The 18,035-nt window shown below is 49.3% G+C and overlaps 2 protein-coding genes across 2 annotated transcripts; both read left to right on the top strand.

Moving 5' to 3' along the window:
* The first annotated feature begins 732 nt into the window (after window positions 1-732).
* LOC136944014 (RIIa domain-containing protein 1) lies at window positions 733-2,905 on the top strand. The gene is made up of 4 exons (XM_067237553.1): window positions 733-877; window positions 1,059-1,135; window positions 1,237-1,283; window positions 1,436-2,905. Exons 1-4 carry the CDS (start codon window positions 797-799, stop codon window positions 1,504-1,506), a joined length of 276 nt encoding a protein of 91 aa, XP_067093654.1. The 5' UTR covers window positions 733-796; the 3' UTR covers window positions 1,507-2,905.
* A 2,697-nt stretch (window positions 2,906-5,602) lies between these two features.
* otoa (otoancorin) lies at window positions 5,603-18,015 on the top strand. Its single transcript, XM_067237209.1, has 28 exons — window positions 5,603-5,657; window positions 6,940-6,961; window positions 7,085-7,136; window positions 7,390-7,537; window positions 8,271-8,339; window positions 8,469-8,662; window positions 8,824-8,978; window positions 9,095-9,219; window positions 9,563-9,699; window positions 9,790-9,898; window positions 10,232-10,450; window positions 11,048-11,209; window positions 11,537-11,677; window positions 11,785-11,840; window positions 11,939-12,059; window positions 12,148-12,266; window positions 12,790-12,931; window positions 13,198-13,391; window positions 13,749-13,839; window positions 13,950-14,133; window positions 14,259-14,449; window positions 14,658-14,810; window positions 14,905-15,047; window positions 15,135-15,271; window positions 15,393-15,490; window positions 16,533-16,713; window positions 16,801-16,997; window positions 17,201-18,015. Exons 2-27 carry the CDS (start codon window positions 6,940-6,942, stop codon window positions 16,878-16,880), a joined length of 3,423 nt encoding a protein of 1,140 aa, XP_067093310.1. The 5' UTR covers window positions 5,603-5,657; the 3' UTR covers window positions 16,881-16,997; window positions 17,201-18,015.
* Window positions 18,016-18,035: the final 20 nt, after the last annotated feature.

Raw genomic sequence — 18,035 nt, 5'->3', positions numbered from 1 at the left:
TTATTCAGCGATGCAGCACGTGGTACAGGAAGACACAAAAAGCAAAGCTCACACAAGACACAACCCATGATATAGCCTGATCTCCTGCGGTATGCTACGATTTCACAATATGTTTCTTCCCACGTTTGTCCAAGATCAATCACTCCTCAATAAAGCCAACATGCGTATGCGTGCCCACCATCTCTAATGTTCACTCAAAACCCCTCTAAGTTCCCTGTCATCCTCAGACCCTAGTTCACCCCTTCTTCCCCTTGCGTAATGTGTGTCTCCTCACTTATCTGGCTTGGTCAGCTTGACCTGCCACTCTTGGTCCTTACTCTTTACCATGGGTGAATCAGAGGTAACCCAAACACAGCCTTCAACTCTGAGTGTTCCCAGCTGGTTACCCTCGGCCACTTCCCTCTTCACTGTCTTAGGGAGCCATGTTTTCTAACCCCTGAACCCATAACAACCTCACCTGAGATATGCACACAGTACCGGTCCCAGCACCGGTACTGTGCTACATTTGGCGCCCTAGGTAAGATTTATCACGCGCACCCCGGGGGCCTAGGCCTTTGTTCCTCACCTGGCCTATAATCAATAAACCACGACATCAGTCTCACATGCACACCACGATACATTAAATAAATAAAACGGACTAGTTTGTGTGTCTTTGCTGCCACCGTGTGGTTATACAGTGAATGGCTGTTGTCATAGCAATCATGGAAAGGTTTTTTTGTCAACAACAGGTGGCATTTCCTCCCGTTGTTGTCCACGTTGGTCTAATTGGATCAACTGTGTAGTAAATAACGCAAATATGGCAGGAAACAGTGCACTAGAAGAACTGGACATAGGGGCTTTGAGCGCTGAGCAACAGGAGATACTTAGACAATATAAGGTACAGTAAATACAAGTCTAGCTGGTAGCTACAGTACAGTGCTAGTAGTCGCTATATCATAGCATACTGTAGATATATATCTATGGTCGCTAGTCTATCACTAGCAATGATTAATTTACTGATACAATACAATACAACTAAAATCACATCAGGGAGCTAACCTTCAATTATTTCTTTGTAGATAAAAACGAGAATTGACAATGAAAAATATTTAAGAGCGCATCCAGAGGTCGAGTTGTTGATGAGCGACTTCCTAAGGTTTGAAAAAAACAGCTTATTACTGTGCGTCCCATTACTGTGCATTCATGTCTGAGTCAGTGATGTATAGAACTGCTGTAACGTTACTTCTGTTCTGACAGAGATGTGTTCCTCAAAAGACCAGTCGACATACGTGAGTTTGCGGCAGGTAGGCTAGATTCTTGTGAAACACACACGCACACACACACACACACACACACACACACGCACACACACACACACGCGCACACACACATACACACACACACGCACACGTGTATACACACGTGTAGTGAATATAACCTGCTTTATTTCTTTCAGGTCACTTCACAAACCCAAACCTGGCAACGAAGATCACTTCCCATCTACACGACTTTACTGAAACAGACTAACCTACAGAAACCTTTTTTAAAGCTCTGATAAGCAGTCTGATATAAGAGACTCTTTGTATTTTAATTGTAGACTTAGAGATGGCATGTGAAGTACACACATCCTTCACTCAAGTAGAAGTACAGATACTCATGTTTAAAAAGACTTAGGTAAAAGTAATGACAACACTTTTTCACTCAAGTTAAAGTAAAGAAGTATGGTCTCTGTATACTTAAGTAAAACGTAGCAATTTCTGCTACCTGTTGGACCTCACATAATATTAATACATTAATACAAAAATACAGTATGTGTGCTATGAGACTACTACACTATGAGAATCCTTTGTGACGCCGACAACTTACATTTCGTCATTTAGTGTAGTTGAGGTTGCTGTGCCTGTAGCCTGGGGAGATAACAGGAGCTGGATTGTTTGTCATCCTGTTCCAGGGAGAATCAACCCTCTTGTTGGGCTAATCAGTTTGATATTTAACAGTAGTGATGCTTTTGTTTTTTCTAACCCACTGTAGACCTTTGTGTGAGATCCTCCCTGAATACAGCTTGGATATATACATAAACAGTGTACATGTTTCCAAACATGAAGTTAAAGTTAAGAAAAAATATGTTTTAAGGTAGATTGTTACCCTAGTTACAGTGCTAGTACTTCAGAACTGGGGAGAGCAGAGTAAACCAGTTACTTGTTTGGGTGGTCATAGTTTTAAAGCTCAATCCATGTTAAATGAACTATCAACACTAGTTTTCAATCCTATCAGTTTGTCCAGCCCTAACAACTTGTCAGTAAAGATGCACATTCTACATTACATGCAGTACCTCACTGTACCTCCATCTGATGTAATGTTGTTAGTGCACCAGACCAGTTAAACCAGGTCAGTCTCAGATGACCACAGACCAGTTAGACCAGGTCATACTCAGAGGAAGTTTCTTCTGGGCATTCACAGAACCGTGTTGAAGCTCTATGTTTGGGAAACGGACCGCCCCACAGTGTACCTGGTAAACAGTGTGCAAAGTACACAGTGTACATCGTACACAATGACAGTAAAAAAAAGAGGATGTGCATGACTTGTATAATTTGTCTGCCTGAAAGCAATAACCTTGATTAACCTTTTAGTTGGCAAAGGCAATATTTGCTTCAGGACCTAGACAATGTAGACTGCATTTAAAGTACAACAAGTCTATTCAAACGCCATGGATGCTCGAGCACACACATGGTGTATGGCCATCTTTGTGTTGTTGTCTCTGTGTAGTATTTATGATGGATTAATGTGTTTTAATACCTGTCTACAAACAAATTTCCCCTAGTGGGATAAATTGACTTGATCTAAAATAGATAATTATTTGTTCATGGAATGTCTCTGTAAAGTGTGAATTGTGTGGATTACATTTTCTATAAAAAGTTGAACTTGATTCACTGTTAAATAATATGTCTTTATTCTGTGATGCATTTTAGCAGGGCTTATGTTAGAAATATTTAAAATGTTAGTATGTGATATCTATCTAACCCTGGCATGTTCTATGCCTTTAATAGTTTCTAGTATAAACCTGAGGGGATGTAGTAAACTAGGTTGGGAGTAATGTGGTGTAAAGGTCGGGAGGTCGGAGATAATGGTGGACACACGTTAACAAGACTTCTGGGACCTTGAGTGATCCGCCCAATCACAGAGAGCCTAAAAAACTCCTGGTATCTTTTCATTATGTTTGAGCCTTATTGGTCACATTAAAGATGAAAGATTATGATGGTGGAAGCTTTATGAATTAACAAAAAATATATTCATACTGTCGATAGCTAGAACTTTTATTGATCCCAAGAAGAAAGACACGAAAAGACACACAATGTTTTATAAATATCAGTATGTCAACATGTCAATATGATTATACTATAATTTGATCTGAATAAGCCTTTCTGTGAATAGGTTATTCAGCATAGCGTGACAAGATTCATTCACACACACACACACACACACACACACACACACACACACACACACACACACACACACACACACCTCTTCTGCCCCACCTGAATCCTCCCAGGTGCATTTGAATGTGTGAGAGAGGAGGAGGGACAGATCATTGTTCCTGGTTTGGTGCTCACCTGTAGACACACTCACCTGTAGAACACATAGCGCTACACCCCGCACACAAGAAGGACAACCTGCTCAGGTGAGTACCACGGGCTTCACCCTCAGGATGTCCTACTGGGGCTTTGATCACTGTTATTTCTTCTCTTGAATTTGAGATTTGTCATTTTAAGTGCGTGGCATTTTGTCCTTTGTGAATAAAATACTCTGCCATCAAATAGAGTTATACGGAGCGGAGACAGTAAAAATGTTAAAACGTTAAAATGGTTGAAGTGATCAACCGAATGATGTCGTTAATGTAGCATTGTGGATCTTTTAAACTTTATAATAGATACAATTAGTTTAGAGTTTTTTGGGAGTTTTTCCTTGTCTTCCTTGAGGGTTTAGGTTGGTTGAGGGGCAGTTCTTTGGGCATATGTGAAGCCCTCTGTGACATGCTTGCATGTAAAAAGGGCTATACAAATAAATTTGATTTGATTTAATTTGATTTGAATTAGACATAGTTATGTTTTTTTTCTTTTATTGCCAGTATATAGTAATTAATTATCTGAATGTTTGTTGACTGATTACAATGTTGACATTTACTCATTTACAAATTAACAGATTGTTAAAGCCTATACGGTATACTTCGGTACTTCAGTTGATTATAATAAACTGATAAATAATCAACAAGAGAGTAAAATAAATAAATACATAGTAAAATAAATCAATAGTAATTGTTACAAGATGCTTCAGGAGCCTGGAGAAGAGCAGAGAGTAGCTCTCATTACAAATGATTCCTCCTGTAGTGTGTCTCTTGTGCTCACTACATCACAGATCTCTGTGCTCACTACATCACAGATCTCTGTGCTCACTACATCACAGATCTCTGTGCTCACTACATCACAGATCTCTGTGCTCACTACATCACAGATCTCTGTGCTCACTACATCACAGATCTCTGTGCTCACTACATCACAGATCTCTGTGCTCACTACATCATGGGTTAGAATCCCCCTCAGCCAAAGGAGGTAAAGCACCTTCCTGCAGTATGTACATTGTGTCAAGGGTTCAAATCCCTGTACAGCGTTTATAAGTCGCTTTGGATAAATGTGTCTGCTGAATGAGTGCGTTTGATAGACACCCAAGGGAAAACTGAACTCAGGAATCGCATTTGTGGGGCCCATGTAAATACCGGAGGAAGAGATGTTGTTTCACAGCAGCATGAAGAGGGAGTCAGATTCAGTCTGATGACAGTGTCGGCGGGCGCAAAATCTATCTGAGAGGACTGAAAAACAGAGATCATGTAACATGTTGTTCAGTCTCCTTCTCGCCCCACAGGGGCCTGTCCATAGGGTAGGTAACCCAGGGTAACCCAGGGTAACCCAGGGTAACTAAGGAGGCAACTGGGCAGGTATAACAAGCCTCAGAGGAGGAAGTGTTTAGGAACCTTGAATGTCACTGAGGCATTTACATGGAGACAGGAACCATGACGACCAGTGACGGACCAGGATGAGGACAAAGGATGACGACACATTCTGTTGATAAACAATTTAAAGTTAACTTCCTCATCTGTTTACAAAAATAAACAATTGAAAGTTAACTTCCTCATTTGTTTACAAAAAACTTACCTAGAATTCTGAAGACCATTGATCTTCATTCAGAAAGGAGATTGCTTCCTGTTAAAGAGTCGTGTCATCCTTGTCATGTCTTCCTCTCTCCTGTCTCCCAGCCAGGCTACTGCTCTGATCTGTCTGATCCAACATGGACACCCTGAGAGGAACAGTGACCTCCTTCCTCTTCCTCCTCCTGGCCCTGGTGCCCTCAGGTGAGTAACCAGCCCTCCTCTCACGCCATGACAGAGCTCCACCCCAGACTGCCCCCATGCTGTGTTCCTTGTGCTTAGAAACCCAGTGACGTGTCTGGCAGATAGTGCTCCAGTACAATGTAGTGTTTCACACTGCTATGCCATTCCAGCGGTTATGGTACCGCCCCCGATGCCGCCCACAGTGCCTGGCCTGGACCCGCCCCCTGGCCTGGACCCGCCCCCTGGCTTCCCGGACCCGCCCGCTGGCTTCAGAGAAGAGGCCAAGAATCTGGTAACACACACACACACCACCAGCACACACCACCACCACCAGCACACACCACCACCACCAGTACACACCACCACCACCAGCACACACCACCACCACCAGCACACACCACCAGCACACACCACCACCAGCACACACCACCACCACCAGCACACACCACCAGCACACACCACCACCACCAGCACACACCACCACCACCAGCACACACCACCACCACCAGCACACACCACCACCAGTACACACCACCACCACCAGCACAGACCACCACCACCAGCACACACCACCACCTCAAGCACACACCACCAGCACACATCACCACCACCAGCACACACCACCACCAGCACACACCACCACCACCAGCACAGACCACCACCACCAGCACACACCACCACCACCAGCACACACCACCAGCACACACCACCACCACCAGCACACACCACCACCACCAGCACACACCACCACCACCAGCACACACCACCACCAGTACACACCACCACCACCAGCACAGACCACCACCACCAGCACACACCACCACCTCAAGCACACACCACCAGCACACACCACCACCACCAGCACACATCACCAGCACCAGCACACACCACCACCACACATCACCACCACCAGCACACACCACCACCACCAGCACACACCACCACCACACATCACCACCACCAGCACACACCACCACCACCAGCACACACCACCACCACCAGCACACATCACCAGTACCAGCACACACCACCACCAGTACACACCACCACCACCAGTACACACCACCACCACCAGCACACACCACCACCACCAGCACACATCACCAGCACCAGTACACACCACCACCACCAGCACACACCACCACCACCAGCACACATCACCACCACCAGCACACATCACCAGTACCAGCACACACCACCACCAGTACACACCACCACCACCACCACACATCACCACCACCAGCACACACCACCACCACCAGCACACACCACCACCACCAGCACACATCACCAGCACCAGCACACACCACCACCAGCACACACCACCACCACCAGCACACATCACCACCACCAGCACACATCACCACTACCAGCACACACCACCACCAGTACACACCACCACCACCAGCACACACCACCACCACCAGCACACATCACCAGCACCAGCACACATCACCACCACCAGCACACATCACCACCACCAGCACATATTATATATATATATATATATATATATATATATATACATATTCACATTGATAGTCAGTAATAATGTGATTTCTCTATTCTACCAGATGATGCAATGCCTGGGAATGGGTAAGAACACATTATAGTGTGCATGTGTGTGTGCCATTCATTACTTGTATTTCCTAGACTGGAATTCCAACAGTTGCTTTAGACCAAGTACTGCAGATGAGTGCAGAGTTTGGTCTGTTTCAGGATACCAAGTGCCTCCCATGGTGATGATGTACAATGTCCATCAACTCACCAAGTGAGTCTTACATTTACATTTATTCATTTAGCAGACACTTTTATCCAAAGCGACTTCCAAGAGAGAGCTTTACAAAGTGCAAAGTGCAAAGAGTCTTTGTGTGTTTCTTTGCATTAAGGTGTGTTCCAGTTCCCGTCAATCTCTGGATTCAACAAAAATGTCTTAATGAAATTGTTACCAGAAAAGACATATAATGCGACCCTTTTCTTGCTAACTAACTCCATCTTCTCTCACGTTCCTCCTTCCTGCTCAGCACCAGTGGGGTCCCAGCGGGGGACAAGATGTCCGGTCTCAGTTCACTTCCCATCTTCCTCTCCCTCCTGTCCTCCCTTCCCCCACCAGACTCTGGGCGGCTGCATATCCAGCCCAACAAAACCATGGAATATCCAGACCAGGAATGGGTATACATACACACACACACACACACACTCACTCTCACACACACACACACACACACACACACACACACATACTATTAAAGAGCTTGTAGAAAAACTCAGGGCCTCATGTACGTACATTCGCAAATTAGCGCCATGGCCAACCCGCAGATTGTGCACGCAGTGATACTTCAGTTTACATCGTATTTACGAAACCTGCAGGTCGTCGGGTAATCAGCGACTTTCTCCGCCCACTATACCGTACATTGCGAGCATTTAAACGTGCAATTGAATGGGCCTCCTTCTCTCTTTCTATCATGGATCAGCCATCAAAGTCGAAACAGTGATGACTGTTTGAAATAATTCTGATGCCAATATATGTAATGTAGCGAGGAGTTTAACAACTGCTGGAATGGAATGTGAACGCTCAGTCGGAGATTCGATGTAATCTTTGATTTCTTCCAGTAACTGTAATATTGCATGGATGCTTAACCTGTAACGCGTAATGATTTCGTGTTCACTCAACTGAAAAGTGTGATCCTTGTGGCAAAAAACCTTTGGCCTATGTCTTGGTCTTGCTCGGGTTACGGCTGCCATTTCACCAGGAGGCATATGCGCATCCTGGTTTACGCCTGCTTTTAAAAGGCGGAGAATTTTCCACCTGAAAATATCTGATATTCTCCATAACCTCTACTCTTTGTCTCTGATTCTGTTTATATCTACTTCTCTCTCTCTCTCTCCCTCCCTCTCTCTGTAGAACATGACAGAGAAGATGTGGAATTGTTCCAGTCTTCCAGGGCTGATAAAGCTCATGAAGAACTCCTCTGTGAGTGCTGCCTCTCAATGACAAGCTTCTTCTCCCCATTACCTCATCCATCGACTGTGACCTAGTCTGGTGTTACAGCAGAATGCTGCTTCCCTGTAACCTCCCCCCCCTCCTCCTCCTCTTCCTCAGGACGGGCCTGTGTGTTTCTTCCGGGCGCTCGTCGCCCCCCTCTCCTGGACGGCTCTGACGATGACCAACGGAAGCAACCTGGACCTGGAGGATTATGGGAGGCTGGTGTGGGCGGCTTGGCCCTTCCTCCAGAACATGGCACCTCTTCAGATGGGCCTGCCTGCCAGCATACAGCGTCCACACCTCCAAGTCATGTGAGTTTGTGTGTGTGTGTGTGAGTGCATGTGATCACACACATTTAGGTTTATTCTGGGTGTGAGTATGAAGAATGCATGCTGATGACTGTGACATCCCTTCACAAGCACACCGACACACACACATGCGATGTGATGCCAGACGGCTGTGCTGGTTTCAGGATGAAGATGATGCGAAACGTGTTTGGCTCTCTGACGGAGGGGCAGCAGGACCAGATTAAGGAGTGGGTGAGGGAGCAGATCGGACTCAATTACTTCAACTGCAGCCTTGCTGATGGGTCACATAAACCAGACCAGGGCAAGCCTAAGACACATGGTGAGATGCTCAACAAACATCACGTGTGTTTGTGAGTGTGTGTGTGTGTGTGTGTGAGAGTGAGTGTGTGTGTGTGTGTGTGAGAGTGAGTGACGAGCTCTCCCCTCTGACTGCAGTGAGCTCCTCTCCTCCTCGCTGCTCTAAGGAGCTGCAGTGGCTGAAGGTAGAAGGCTTGAAGACGATGGGTCCCTTCCTCACTCGCCTGTCTCTGGACGACATCAAAACCATCCCCAAAGACCAGGTCTGTGTGTGTTCCTGTGTGTGCATGTGTGTGTGTGCCTGTGTGGGCATGTGGTGGATGTATCAGGGGGAGTCAGGTGGCTGAGCGGTTAGGGAATCGGGCTAGTAATCTGAAGGTTGCCAGTTCGATTCCCGGCCGTGCCAAATGACGTTGTGTCCTTGGGCAAGGCACTTCACCGTACTTGCCTCGGGGGGAATGTCCCTGTACTTTCTGTAAGTTGCTCTGGATAAGAGCGTCTGCTAAATGACAAAATGTAAATGTAAAATGTAAATGTATGTATTACATAAGAGTTGTAACAAAGAGCTAGATTGTTTCACCAGTCTCTCCTCCCCTCTCCTCCTAGATATGCAACTTCTTAACGACCCCGGATTTTAGCTCCTCCTTCAGGGGCGTGGCCAGGATAAACTCCCGTCTTGGCAGGAAGTTCCTGGAGATGGTCAAAGACTGTTCCAAGGAAGGGTTAATACCGAACGTGGACAGGTGTGTGTGCACGCGCATGTGAATGCAAACCAAATAGGGACTGATTGTAGGATTTGCATTGATCTGTATCTTTTCCATGGCCTTGTTCAGGCTTGGCTCACTGGCATGTTTCTATGGCGACGCCCCGACACTGAACTCCTCCCTCAGTAGAAAACTTCTGTCTCAGCTGAGCAACTGCAGCAACTCTGATGTCAAAGAGGTGACCTCCTCCTCCTGTCTGCTCCCTCTCCTGCCTCGTGTAGTTCAGGGTCAATAGAGTAACTGTTCAAAGTTCACACAGGAACACAATAATGTCACACACAAACACAATGATGTCACACACGAACAGGGTGATGTCACACACGAACAGGGTGATGTCACACACGAAAACGGTGATGTCACACACGAACAGAGTGATGTCACAAACGAACACGGTGATGTCACACACAAACACAGTGTTTCTCCTGCTTCGTCTTCTCCTGTGCCTCTGACCCTGTGCCTCTGACCCTGTGCCTCTGACCCTGTGCCTCTGATCCTGTGCCTCTGCTCTCAGCTGAAGAAACGCTTGGTGAACATGTTGATGACCTCCCCGTCACCAGGGGACTCCCTGCTGAGCGAGCTGGGCCCGGGGGTGACAGCCCTGCCCTCCTCCTTTCTGGCCCAGTTCTCCATCTCAGCCCTGCAGGACACCCTGGCCTCCCTGGGCCCCAAGGCCAAATGGAGCGTGAGCCAGGCCAAGGCCCTGGCCAGTAAGCTGCTGCAGGGGAAGGAGGTGAGCTAACAGGGCTAGCATGTGCGGTGAGCTAACAGGGCCAGCATGTGTGCTGAGCTAACAGGGCTAGCATGTGCTTTGAGCTAACAGAGCTAGCATGTGTGGTGAGCTAACAGGGCTAGCATGTGCAGTGAGCTAACAGGGCTAGCATGTGCGGTGAGCTAACAGGGCTAGCATGTGCGTTGAGCTAACAGGGCTAGCATGTGCGGTGAGCTAACAGGGCCAGCATGTGTGCTGAGCTAACAGGGCTAGCATGTGCGCTGAGCTAACAGGGCTAGCATGTGTGGTGAGCTAACAGGGCTAGCATGTGCGGTGAGCTAACAGGGCTAGCATGTGTGGTGAGCTAACAGGGCTAGCATGTGCGGTGAGCTAACAGGGCTAGCATGTGCGGTGAGCTAACAGGGCTAGCATGTGCAGACCTGGAACAGTGCAGACAAGGCCAAGTCTCTCTGTGTGCACATGCTATTGCTAAATTACCTTTAGTGTCTCCTGCGTTTGCGTTCAGTTGGTTAATCTCTTTCGTTTGCTCTCTCTCTCTCTCTCTCTCTCTCTCTCTCTCTCTCTCTCTCTCTCTCTTTCTCTCTCTCTCTCTCTTAGTCGGTGACCAATCTGGAGCTGGTGTCTCTGGGGCCGGCGGTGAGAGGCGTGGCCTCAAGGCTGCTCAGGAAGGTCAAAGCCCTGGGGCTTCTGGGTAGTGAGGGTCTACAGAGCATGAGCCAGAGCATGACCAAGCTACAGAAGACCGCGCTTCTGGAGGGGGTGAGGAGGGGGGGAGAGGGAGGGGGGAAGAGGGAGTGGGGGAGAGGGAGGGGGGAGGGAGGGGGAGAGAGGGGGGTGGGGAGAGAGGGGGGTGGGGAGGGGGAAGGGGTGGGGAAGGAGGGAGGGAGGGGGAGGTGGAGGGAGGGGGAGGGAGGGGGTGGGGAGGGAGGGAGGGGGAAGGGGAAAGATTAGGAAAGTAGGTGTGGAGGGGAAGAGGGAGGAGAGGATGGGAATGTTTTCAAGCAACAGGTACACACTGTGTACAATGTGTACATTCCTATCCCGTCACTCTGGCCCAGCCTGTGAACACAGCCCCCCCCTGTGCAGTTTCGTAAGGATACTAACGCCTCGGAGCTGGTGCGGAAAGTCCCCGCTGCCCTGCTCTCCAGCCTGTCCCTGAGCACCCTGGACCAGGCCAACTTCACCTCCTTCGACCAGCTGGACGGCAAGACCTGGACACGAGCACAGGTGACCCAGACGCCCAACACTGACCTCCACACCCACACATCTCAGTTGTGTTGATCAGGAGAGGAGTGGACTCTGGAAGTTCATTCCTGTTTGTTCCTTGAATACAGGCAGCGTTCCTGGTCAAGAAGATCATTGGAAAGACCATTAAACCTGCAGCTATGTGGTAAGAACTGATGTCCGTGTCCTGTGTGTCCTGACTGGTTACAGTATTCTGCAGCCCTAACCCTGCAGGGGGAATGATGTGGTAAATGACCTTCACAGGAAGCTGGGCTGGGCCATGCAGGGCGTGGCTTGTGACATGATTAACCAAACGACGGATAGTGATGCTATGGACATGGCCATAGCACTGACAGACAATCCCCAGTTGCTCACCAGAGCTCAGGTACACACACACACACGCAAATACACACACACACAGACACACACTCACAGCCTTGCTGGTGAGTGTGTCTCTCTCTCTCGTGTTCCAGGTGTGCTGTGCTGCTCGCAGGCTGTTTGGCAGCTTGGAGAAAGTGAGAGCAGGTTACTTCAGAAACCTGACAGAAGACGAGCTCAACCTTGTTCCCACCATCCTGCTGCTGCACCTACAGTAAGAAGACATGGACTCAGACTCTCTACTCACACACACACTGTACTCACACACACAAACACACACACTGTACTCACACACACACACACTGTACTCACACACACACACACACTGTACTCACACACACTGTACTCACACACACACACACACACTGTACTCACACACTCACACACCCACACACACACACTGTACTCACACACACACACACACTGTACTCTCACACACACACACACACACACACTGTACTCACACACATTGTACTCACACACACACACATACACACTGTACTCACACACACACACACACACACTGTACTCTCACACACACACACACACACACACACACACACTGTACTCACACACACTGTACTCACACACACACACACACTGTACTCTCACACACACACACACACACACTGTACTCACACACATTGTACTCACACACACACACATACACTGTACTCGACCACACACGTATGCAAAGTCTCTCTCCCCTCACTGTTTGTGACTCTTCACTCGTCCAGGGCTCCGGTGATTAAGGGCCTCCCTGCCTCCGTGTGTTCTGCCTTCCTGGTGAAGATGGGCCAGGCCAACCTGAGCTCTGTGCCCCTCAGGTCCCCCTCCCGTCAAGCTCTGACCAGCAGAGCTCTCAGCTGCCTGCTCAACGTACGGAACACTGCCTCCAGGGTTAGGGTTAGGGTCAGCCAGCAGGTCTGCTCAGGATGGAACATAACCTGTGTGTGTGTGTGTGTGTGTGTGTGTGTGTGTGGTGTGTGTGTGTGTGTGTGTGTGTGGTGTGTCTGTGTGTGTGTGTGGTGTGTGTGTGTGTGGTGTGTGTGTGTGTGTGTGTGTGTGTGTGGTGTGTGTGTGTGTGTGTGTGTGTGTGTGGTGTGTCTGTGTGTGTGTGTGGTGTGTGGTGTGTGTGTGTGTAGGGTCGGAACATGTCGGAGCTCAGCAGTGACGAGGTGCTGAGTCTGGGGTCTCTGCTGTGTGAGGTCTCTCCCTCTCAGCTGACCCTGCTGAGCCAGAGCACACTGAACTCCTCCCTGCCAGCGCTGGCCTCCTGCTCACACATCCCTCCTCTCCACAGGACAGCGCTACTGCAGCTGCTCAACCACACTTATGGGTGAGACACCTCATGATGAAGACTAACCCTACACCTAACCCCAAACCTAACACTAACCCTACACCTAACCCCAAACCTAACACTAACCCTACACCTAACCCAAACCTAACACTAACCCTACACCTAACCCCAAACCTAACACTAACCCTACACCTAACCCCAAACCTAACACTAACCCTACACCTAACCCCAAACCTAACACTAACCCTACACCTAACCCCAAACCTAACACTAACCCTACACCTAACCCCAAACCTGACACTAATCTAACCCTCTCCGGCTACAGTGATAGAAGATCCACGATAAGAACAATATCAGAAATGACAAAGGAAACAATGTGTTTGTTCATTTCAACAGGGCCCCATCCAATTGGTCCGCCGATACCACGGTCGCCCTGGCTCCTCTCCTCCTATTGGATGATTCCACCGTCCGTTCACTGCGCTACAGAGTGAGGGGCTCCACGTGGCTTGGAACATCTCCAGCTGTTTGTGTTTGTGTTCAACCCTCCTCACAGCCCTCACCATCTCCCTCACACATCTCCTCTTGACACCTCCCCAGTCGTGGCTGAAGGCGACTCTCTCAGACCTGCTGGACAGCATGCCTGCCCAGCAGGGGCCCCCCGGCCCCTCAGAGTACAGCAGTGCCCTGGACCTCTCCACCCTGCGATGGAAACTGTTCTCTCTCTGCACGTCCCCAGAAGCCGTGTCCCCCACAGCCACGCCCGCTCGCAGGAGGAGAGCAGGTAACACACGCTGGAATACACGAAATAAACAAGACTGAATGAATTGGGGAATTACAAACATTTCTCTGATTCTCTCTCATTCATGCTCACTCTCGTTCTCTCTCTCGTTCCTTCTCTCTGTGTAGCTTCTCCCCTGGCAGTCCTGGTTCCCCTTGCGGCTCAGATTGAGGACTTGGGCCCAGCTAACGTCTACTGGTCCCCAGACCAGCTGTCTGCCATGTCAAATGACACTTTCATCACTACCGCAGACACGCTTGGGGCCGTCACAACCTACAGTAGCAATCAGCTGAGTGTGCTTCGGCAGAAAGTCATAGAGGTACTGAGAAAGATAAACTCATGTTAATGACAACAAGTAGCACACAAGTCACCTTTGATAATACTGCTGTTATTCTCTCATGTGGTTAAACATGAAATAGATGAGTGACTGTTCAGATGAGTGACTGTTCAGATGAGCCCTGGACAGATGACTGTTCAGATGAGCCCTGGACAGATGACATGTGCTCCTTCTCTGTGTGCCTGTGCAGGCGTGGGGTCCCGTGGCTAATCTGAACGAGAGCCAGGTGGTCCACCTGGCCTGCATCTGCCAGGGGTTCAACCTCACAGAGCTGTCCAGCCTCCCCATCTCCTCCCTGGACACCCTGGAGGCCCTGGCCCCCTGCTCCTGGACCCAGACACAGGTAGGGCCAAACGCACCGGGAAGTATCAGATGGGGTAAACAATGATGATGACAACAAGGATGATGATTATGCTGATTCCTGCGGTCCCCTTCAGAGGGAGATGGTGTGGAAGTGTTATCTTGGGCGCTGTGGCATGACAGTGGGACAGCTGACAGCTGTGGAGATCGTGGGACTGAATCAGTTTGTCTGTGGGTTCAGTACTAACGAGACAACTCAGATCAACGCTGACGTTTTCAGGTCAGAAATCCTGTGTGTGTGGGTGCATGCGTGTCTGATGTTGTGAGTGTGGAGTGTCATGTGTTGTGTTCATGACTAAATACCCAGGGAGGCAGTGGGGTCCCTGGGGAACCTGGAGTGCCCCCTGATGCGGACAGAGAAGCTGAAGGAGAGAGCAGTGGCTCTGTTTGGAGCGCCCAGCAGCTGGAGTCAGGCTCAGGTCAACACCCTGGGCAACATCATCGGTCAGAGTCACATCTATCCCAGAATTTGACTTTGTCTGAACCTACATCACAAAAGCCAGAGTTAAATGAGTCCTTTCTAAACACGTCATTTCTAATGATCTCTTTCTCCCACCTCTTCCAGCTGGTCTGACTTCAGCTGAGCTGAATTCTCTGAGTTCCTCTGTTCTTCCATTCCTCTCTCGTACCGGCATCACCCTCATCCCCCCTGACCGCCTGGCTGTGAGTGGACCTCTCTCTCTCTCCCCCTCTCCCTCCCCCTCTCTCTCCCCCTGCACCTCCCTCCCCCTCTCTCTCCCCCCCTCTCTCTCTCCCACTCCCCCCCTCTCTCTCTCCCCCTGCACCTCCCTCCCCCTCTCTCTCCCCCCCTCTCTCTCCCACTCCCTCTCTCTCTCCCCCTGCACCTCCCTCCCCCTCTCTCTCCCCCCTCTCTCTCTCCCACTCCCTCTCCCTCTCTCTCTCCCCCTGCACCTCCCTCCCCCTCTCTCTCCCCCCCCTCTCTCTCTCCCCCCCTCTCTCTCTCCCACTCCCTCTCTCCCCCTGCACCTCCCTCCCTCTCTCTCTCTCCCCCTGCACCTCTCCCCCCCTCTCTCCCACTCCCCCTCTCTCTCCCCCTCTCTCTCTCCCACTCCCCCTCTCTCTCTCTCTCCCCCTGCACCACTCCCCCTCTCTCTCTCTCCCCCTGCACCTCTCCTCAGTCATCTCTTTTTTCCTGATAAGATTTTTGGAGGAGGCAACTTTTCATGGGACTGGAAATAATAATTCTGTAATAAAAAAGGCTGATAGAAGAATGGACATAATAATTATCAAAAAGTCAGTGAAGGATATAAAGAACCATTACAAAGACTGCATGTAACAGTCAAATGATGGAGAGAATAGTTACTATATGAGTATTTAGAGACAGATACAAAAGAACACTTTTACCCAAACAAAATTCTGACCAATTCCTTAAATAACCTCAGAAGTTTACCACAAACCTGCCCCCTCTTGACAGCTGTCCCTCTCCCCTCCCCTCCCCTCCCCTCTCTGTCTCCCCTCTCCTCTCCCCTCCCCTCCCCTCTCCCCTCCCCTCTCTGTCTCCCCTCCTCTGCCCTCCCTTCCTCTCCCCTCCCCTCTCTGTCTCCCCTCCCTTCCTCTCCCCTCCCCTCTCTGTCTCCCCTCCTCTGCCCTCCCCTCCTCTGCCCTCCCTTCCTCTCCCCTCCCCTCTCTGTCTCCCCTCCTCTGCCCTCCCCTCCTCTGCCCTCCCTTCCTCTCCCCTCCCCAGGCACTCCCAAGCAGCCAGCTGGAGGCCCTGGGTCCTGACAATGCCGCCATGGTAACCGATGCTCAGCGAGCGATGCTGGGAGTTGAACAGAAAGCTGCCCTTGACAACGCCCTGGGCCTTCCTGCCCCGCGTGCCATCTCAACCACCCCAAACCCCCCCGTCAACCTGCCCCAGCAGTCAGGTGAGGCAGAGGCACAGGCGGCCTCTGGTCCAGGATGTCAGGTCAAATCCAAGAAGAAGGATGTAATGTTGTTTCTCTGTCCTGCAGGAGCGTCTACGCTGGGAACCCTGGGACTTGGAGTCTACCTGCAGCCATGCCTCGTTCTCCTGCTGCTGCTAGTGCTGTAGAGCTAACAGCACAGGAGCTGTCCTCGGGAGCCCTCTGCTCCTCCTGTAGAGCTGTCCTCTCTCCTCCTCCTGTAGAGCTGTCCTCTCTCTCCTCCTCCTCCTGTAGAGCTGTCCTCTCTCTCCTCCTCCTCCTGTAGAGCTGTCCTCTCTCTTCCTCCTGTAGAGCTGTCTTCTCTCTCCTCCTCTCTCTCCTCCTCCTCCTGTAGAGCTGTCCTCTCTCCTCCTCCTGTAGAGCTGTCCTCTCTCTCCTCCTCTCTCTCCTCCTCCTACTGTAAAGCTGTCCTCTCTCTCCTCCTCCTCCTCCTGTAGAGCTGTCGTCTGGAGCCCTCTCCTCCTGCCCTGTACTCACTACTCAGCCAGTCTTGTACCTTGAAAGAGAAGTCTTATGCTTAATCTACCTGCAACATCTTTCTCATGCTTTATTGTGACCTGAGGGTACTGTATGTATACATGTTTATCAACACACACAATAGAAATGTCTATCTAGAGAATTTGAGGACCATACTTAATGATGTTAGTCTGAAAGAAATAACTAACTTCTATGCTAATAAAGAATATATTTATTGCATAGGAGCCCAAGAAAATCAAAAATTAAACACTAAATGACTAGAAACAATGTGACAATACCACTTTATTTCAATCAAAACAGAACACAGGTTCTGGTTGGAAATTTCCAACAGAAACAATTAATTTAGTATCTTGAGAAGATCGACACACGACACACAAATAAACTGAGAGGAAAGTCCACACTGCCTTCATGACTTCAGAATTATCAAAGAAAAAAAGAAAAACATTCAACAGTATTTATATTTTTTTACCTGTAGCAGAAAACCAGTGTTTCATGCAGTCTCTACAGAGTAGAATCACAGTACCCTAATTCTGCTCATCAACATTACACACCATGTCCACAGAGCTCACCTCGGTCCTCGCCCACGCTCAGCCAGAGAGAAGCTCTGTTCTCCAGTCTACCGTGCTCATAACACACCACGCTCTGCCAGAGAGAAACTCTGTTCTCCAGTCTACCGTGCTCATAACACACCACGCTCTGCCAGAGAGAAGCTCTGTTCTCCAGTCTACTGTGCTCATAACACACCACGCTCTGCCAGAGAGAAGCTCTGTTCTCCAGTCTACTGTGCTCATAACACACACATGAAG

This window comes from Osmerus mordax, chromosome 6 (genome assembly GCF_038355195.1).
Source record: "Osmerus mordax isolate fOsmMor3 chromosome 6, fOsmMor3.pri, whole genome shotgun sequence".
Classification (NCBI taxonomy): Eukaryota; Metazoa; Chordata; class Actinopteri; order Osmeriformes; family Osmeridae; genus Osmerus; species Osmerus mordax.
This window is presented reverse-complemented; position numbering and strand designations above follow the sequence as displayed.

Excerpts from the sequence above, each read along its gene's own strand:
- LOC136944014 (XM_067237553.1), top strand. The coding sequence starts at position 797 with ATGGCAGGAAACAGTGCACTAGAAGAACTGGACATAGGGGCTTTGAGC. Across the intron at positions 878-1,058 it reads AGATACTTAGACAATATAAG|ATAAAAACGAGAATTGACAA; the intron begins GTACAGTAAATA and ends ATTTCTTTGTAG. Across the intron at positions 1,284-1,435 it reads CATACGTGAGTTTGCGGCAG|GTCACTTCACAAACCCAAAC; the intron begins GTAGGCTAGATT and ends TATTTCTTTCAG.
- otoa (XM_067237209.1), top strand. The coding sequence starts at position 6,940 with ATGATGCAATGCCTGGGAATGG. Across the intron at positions 6,962-7,084 it reads GATGCAATGCCTGGGAATGG|GATACCAAGTGCCTCCCATG; the intron begins GTAAGAACACAT and ends GGTCTGTTTCAG. Across the intron at positions 14,811-14,904 it reads GCTCCTGGACCCAGACACAG|AGGGAGATGGTGTGGAAGTG; the intron begins GTAGGGCCAAAC and ends GGTCCCCTTCAG.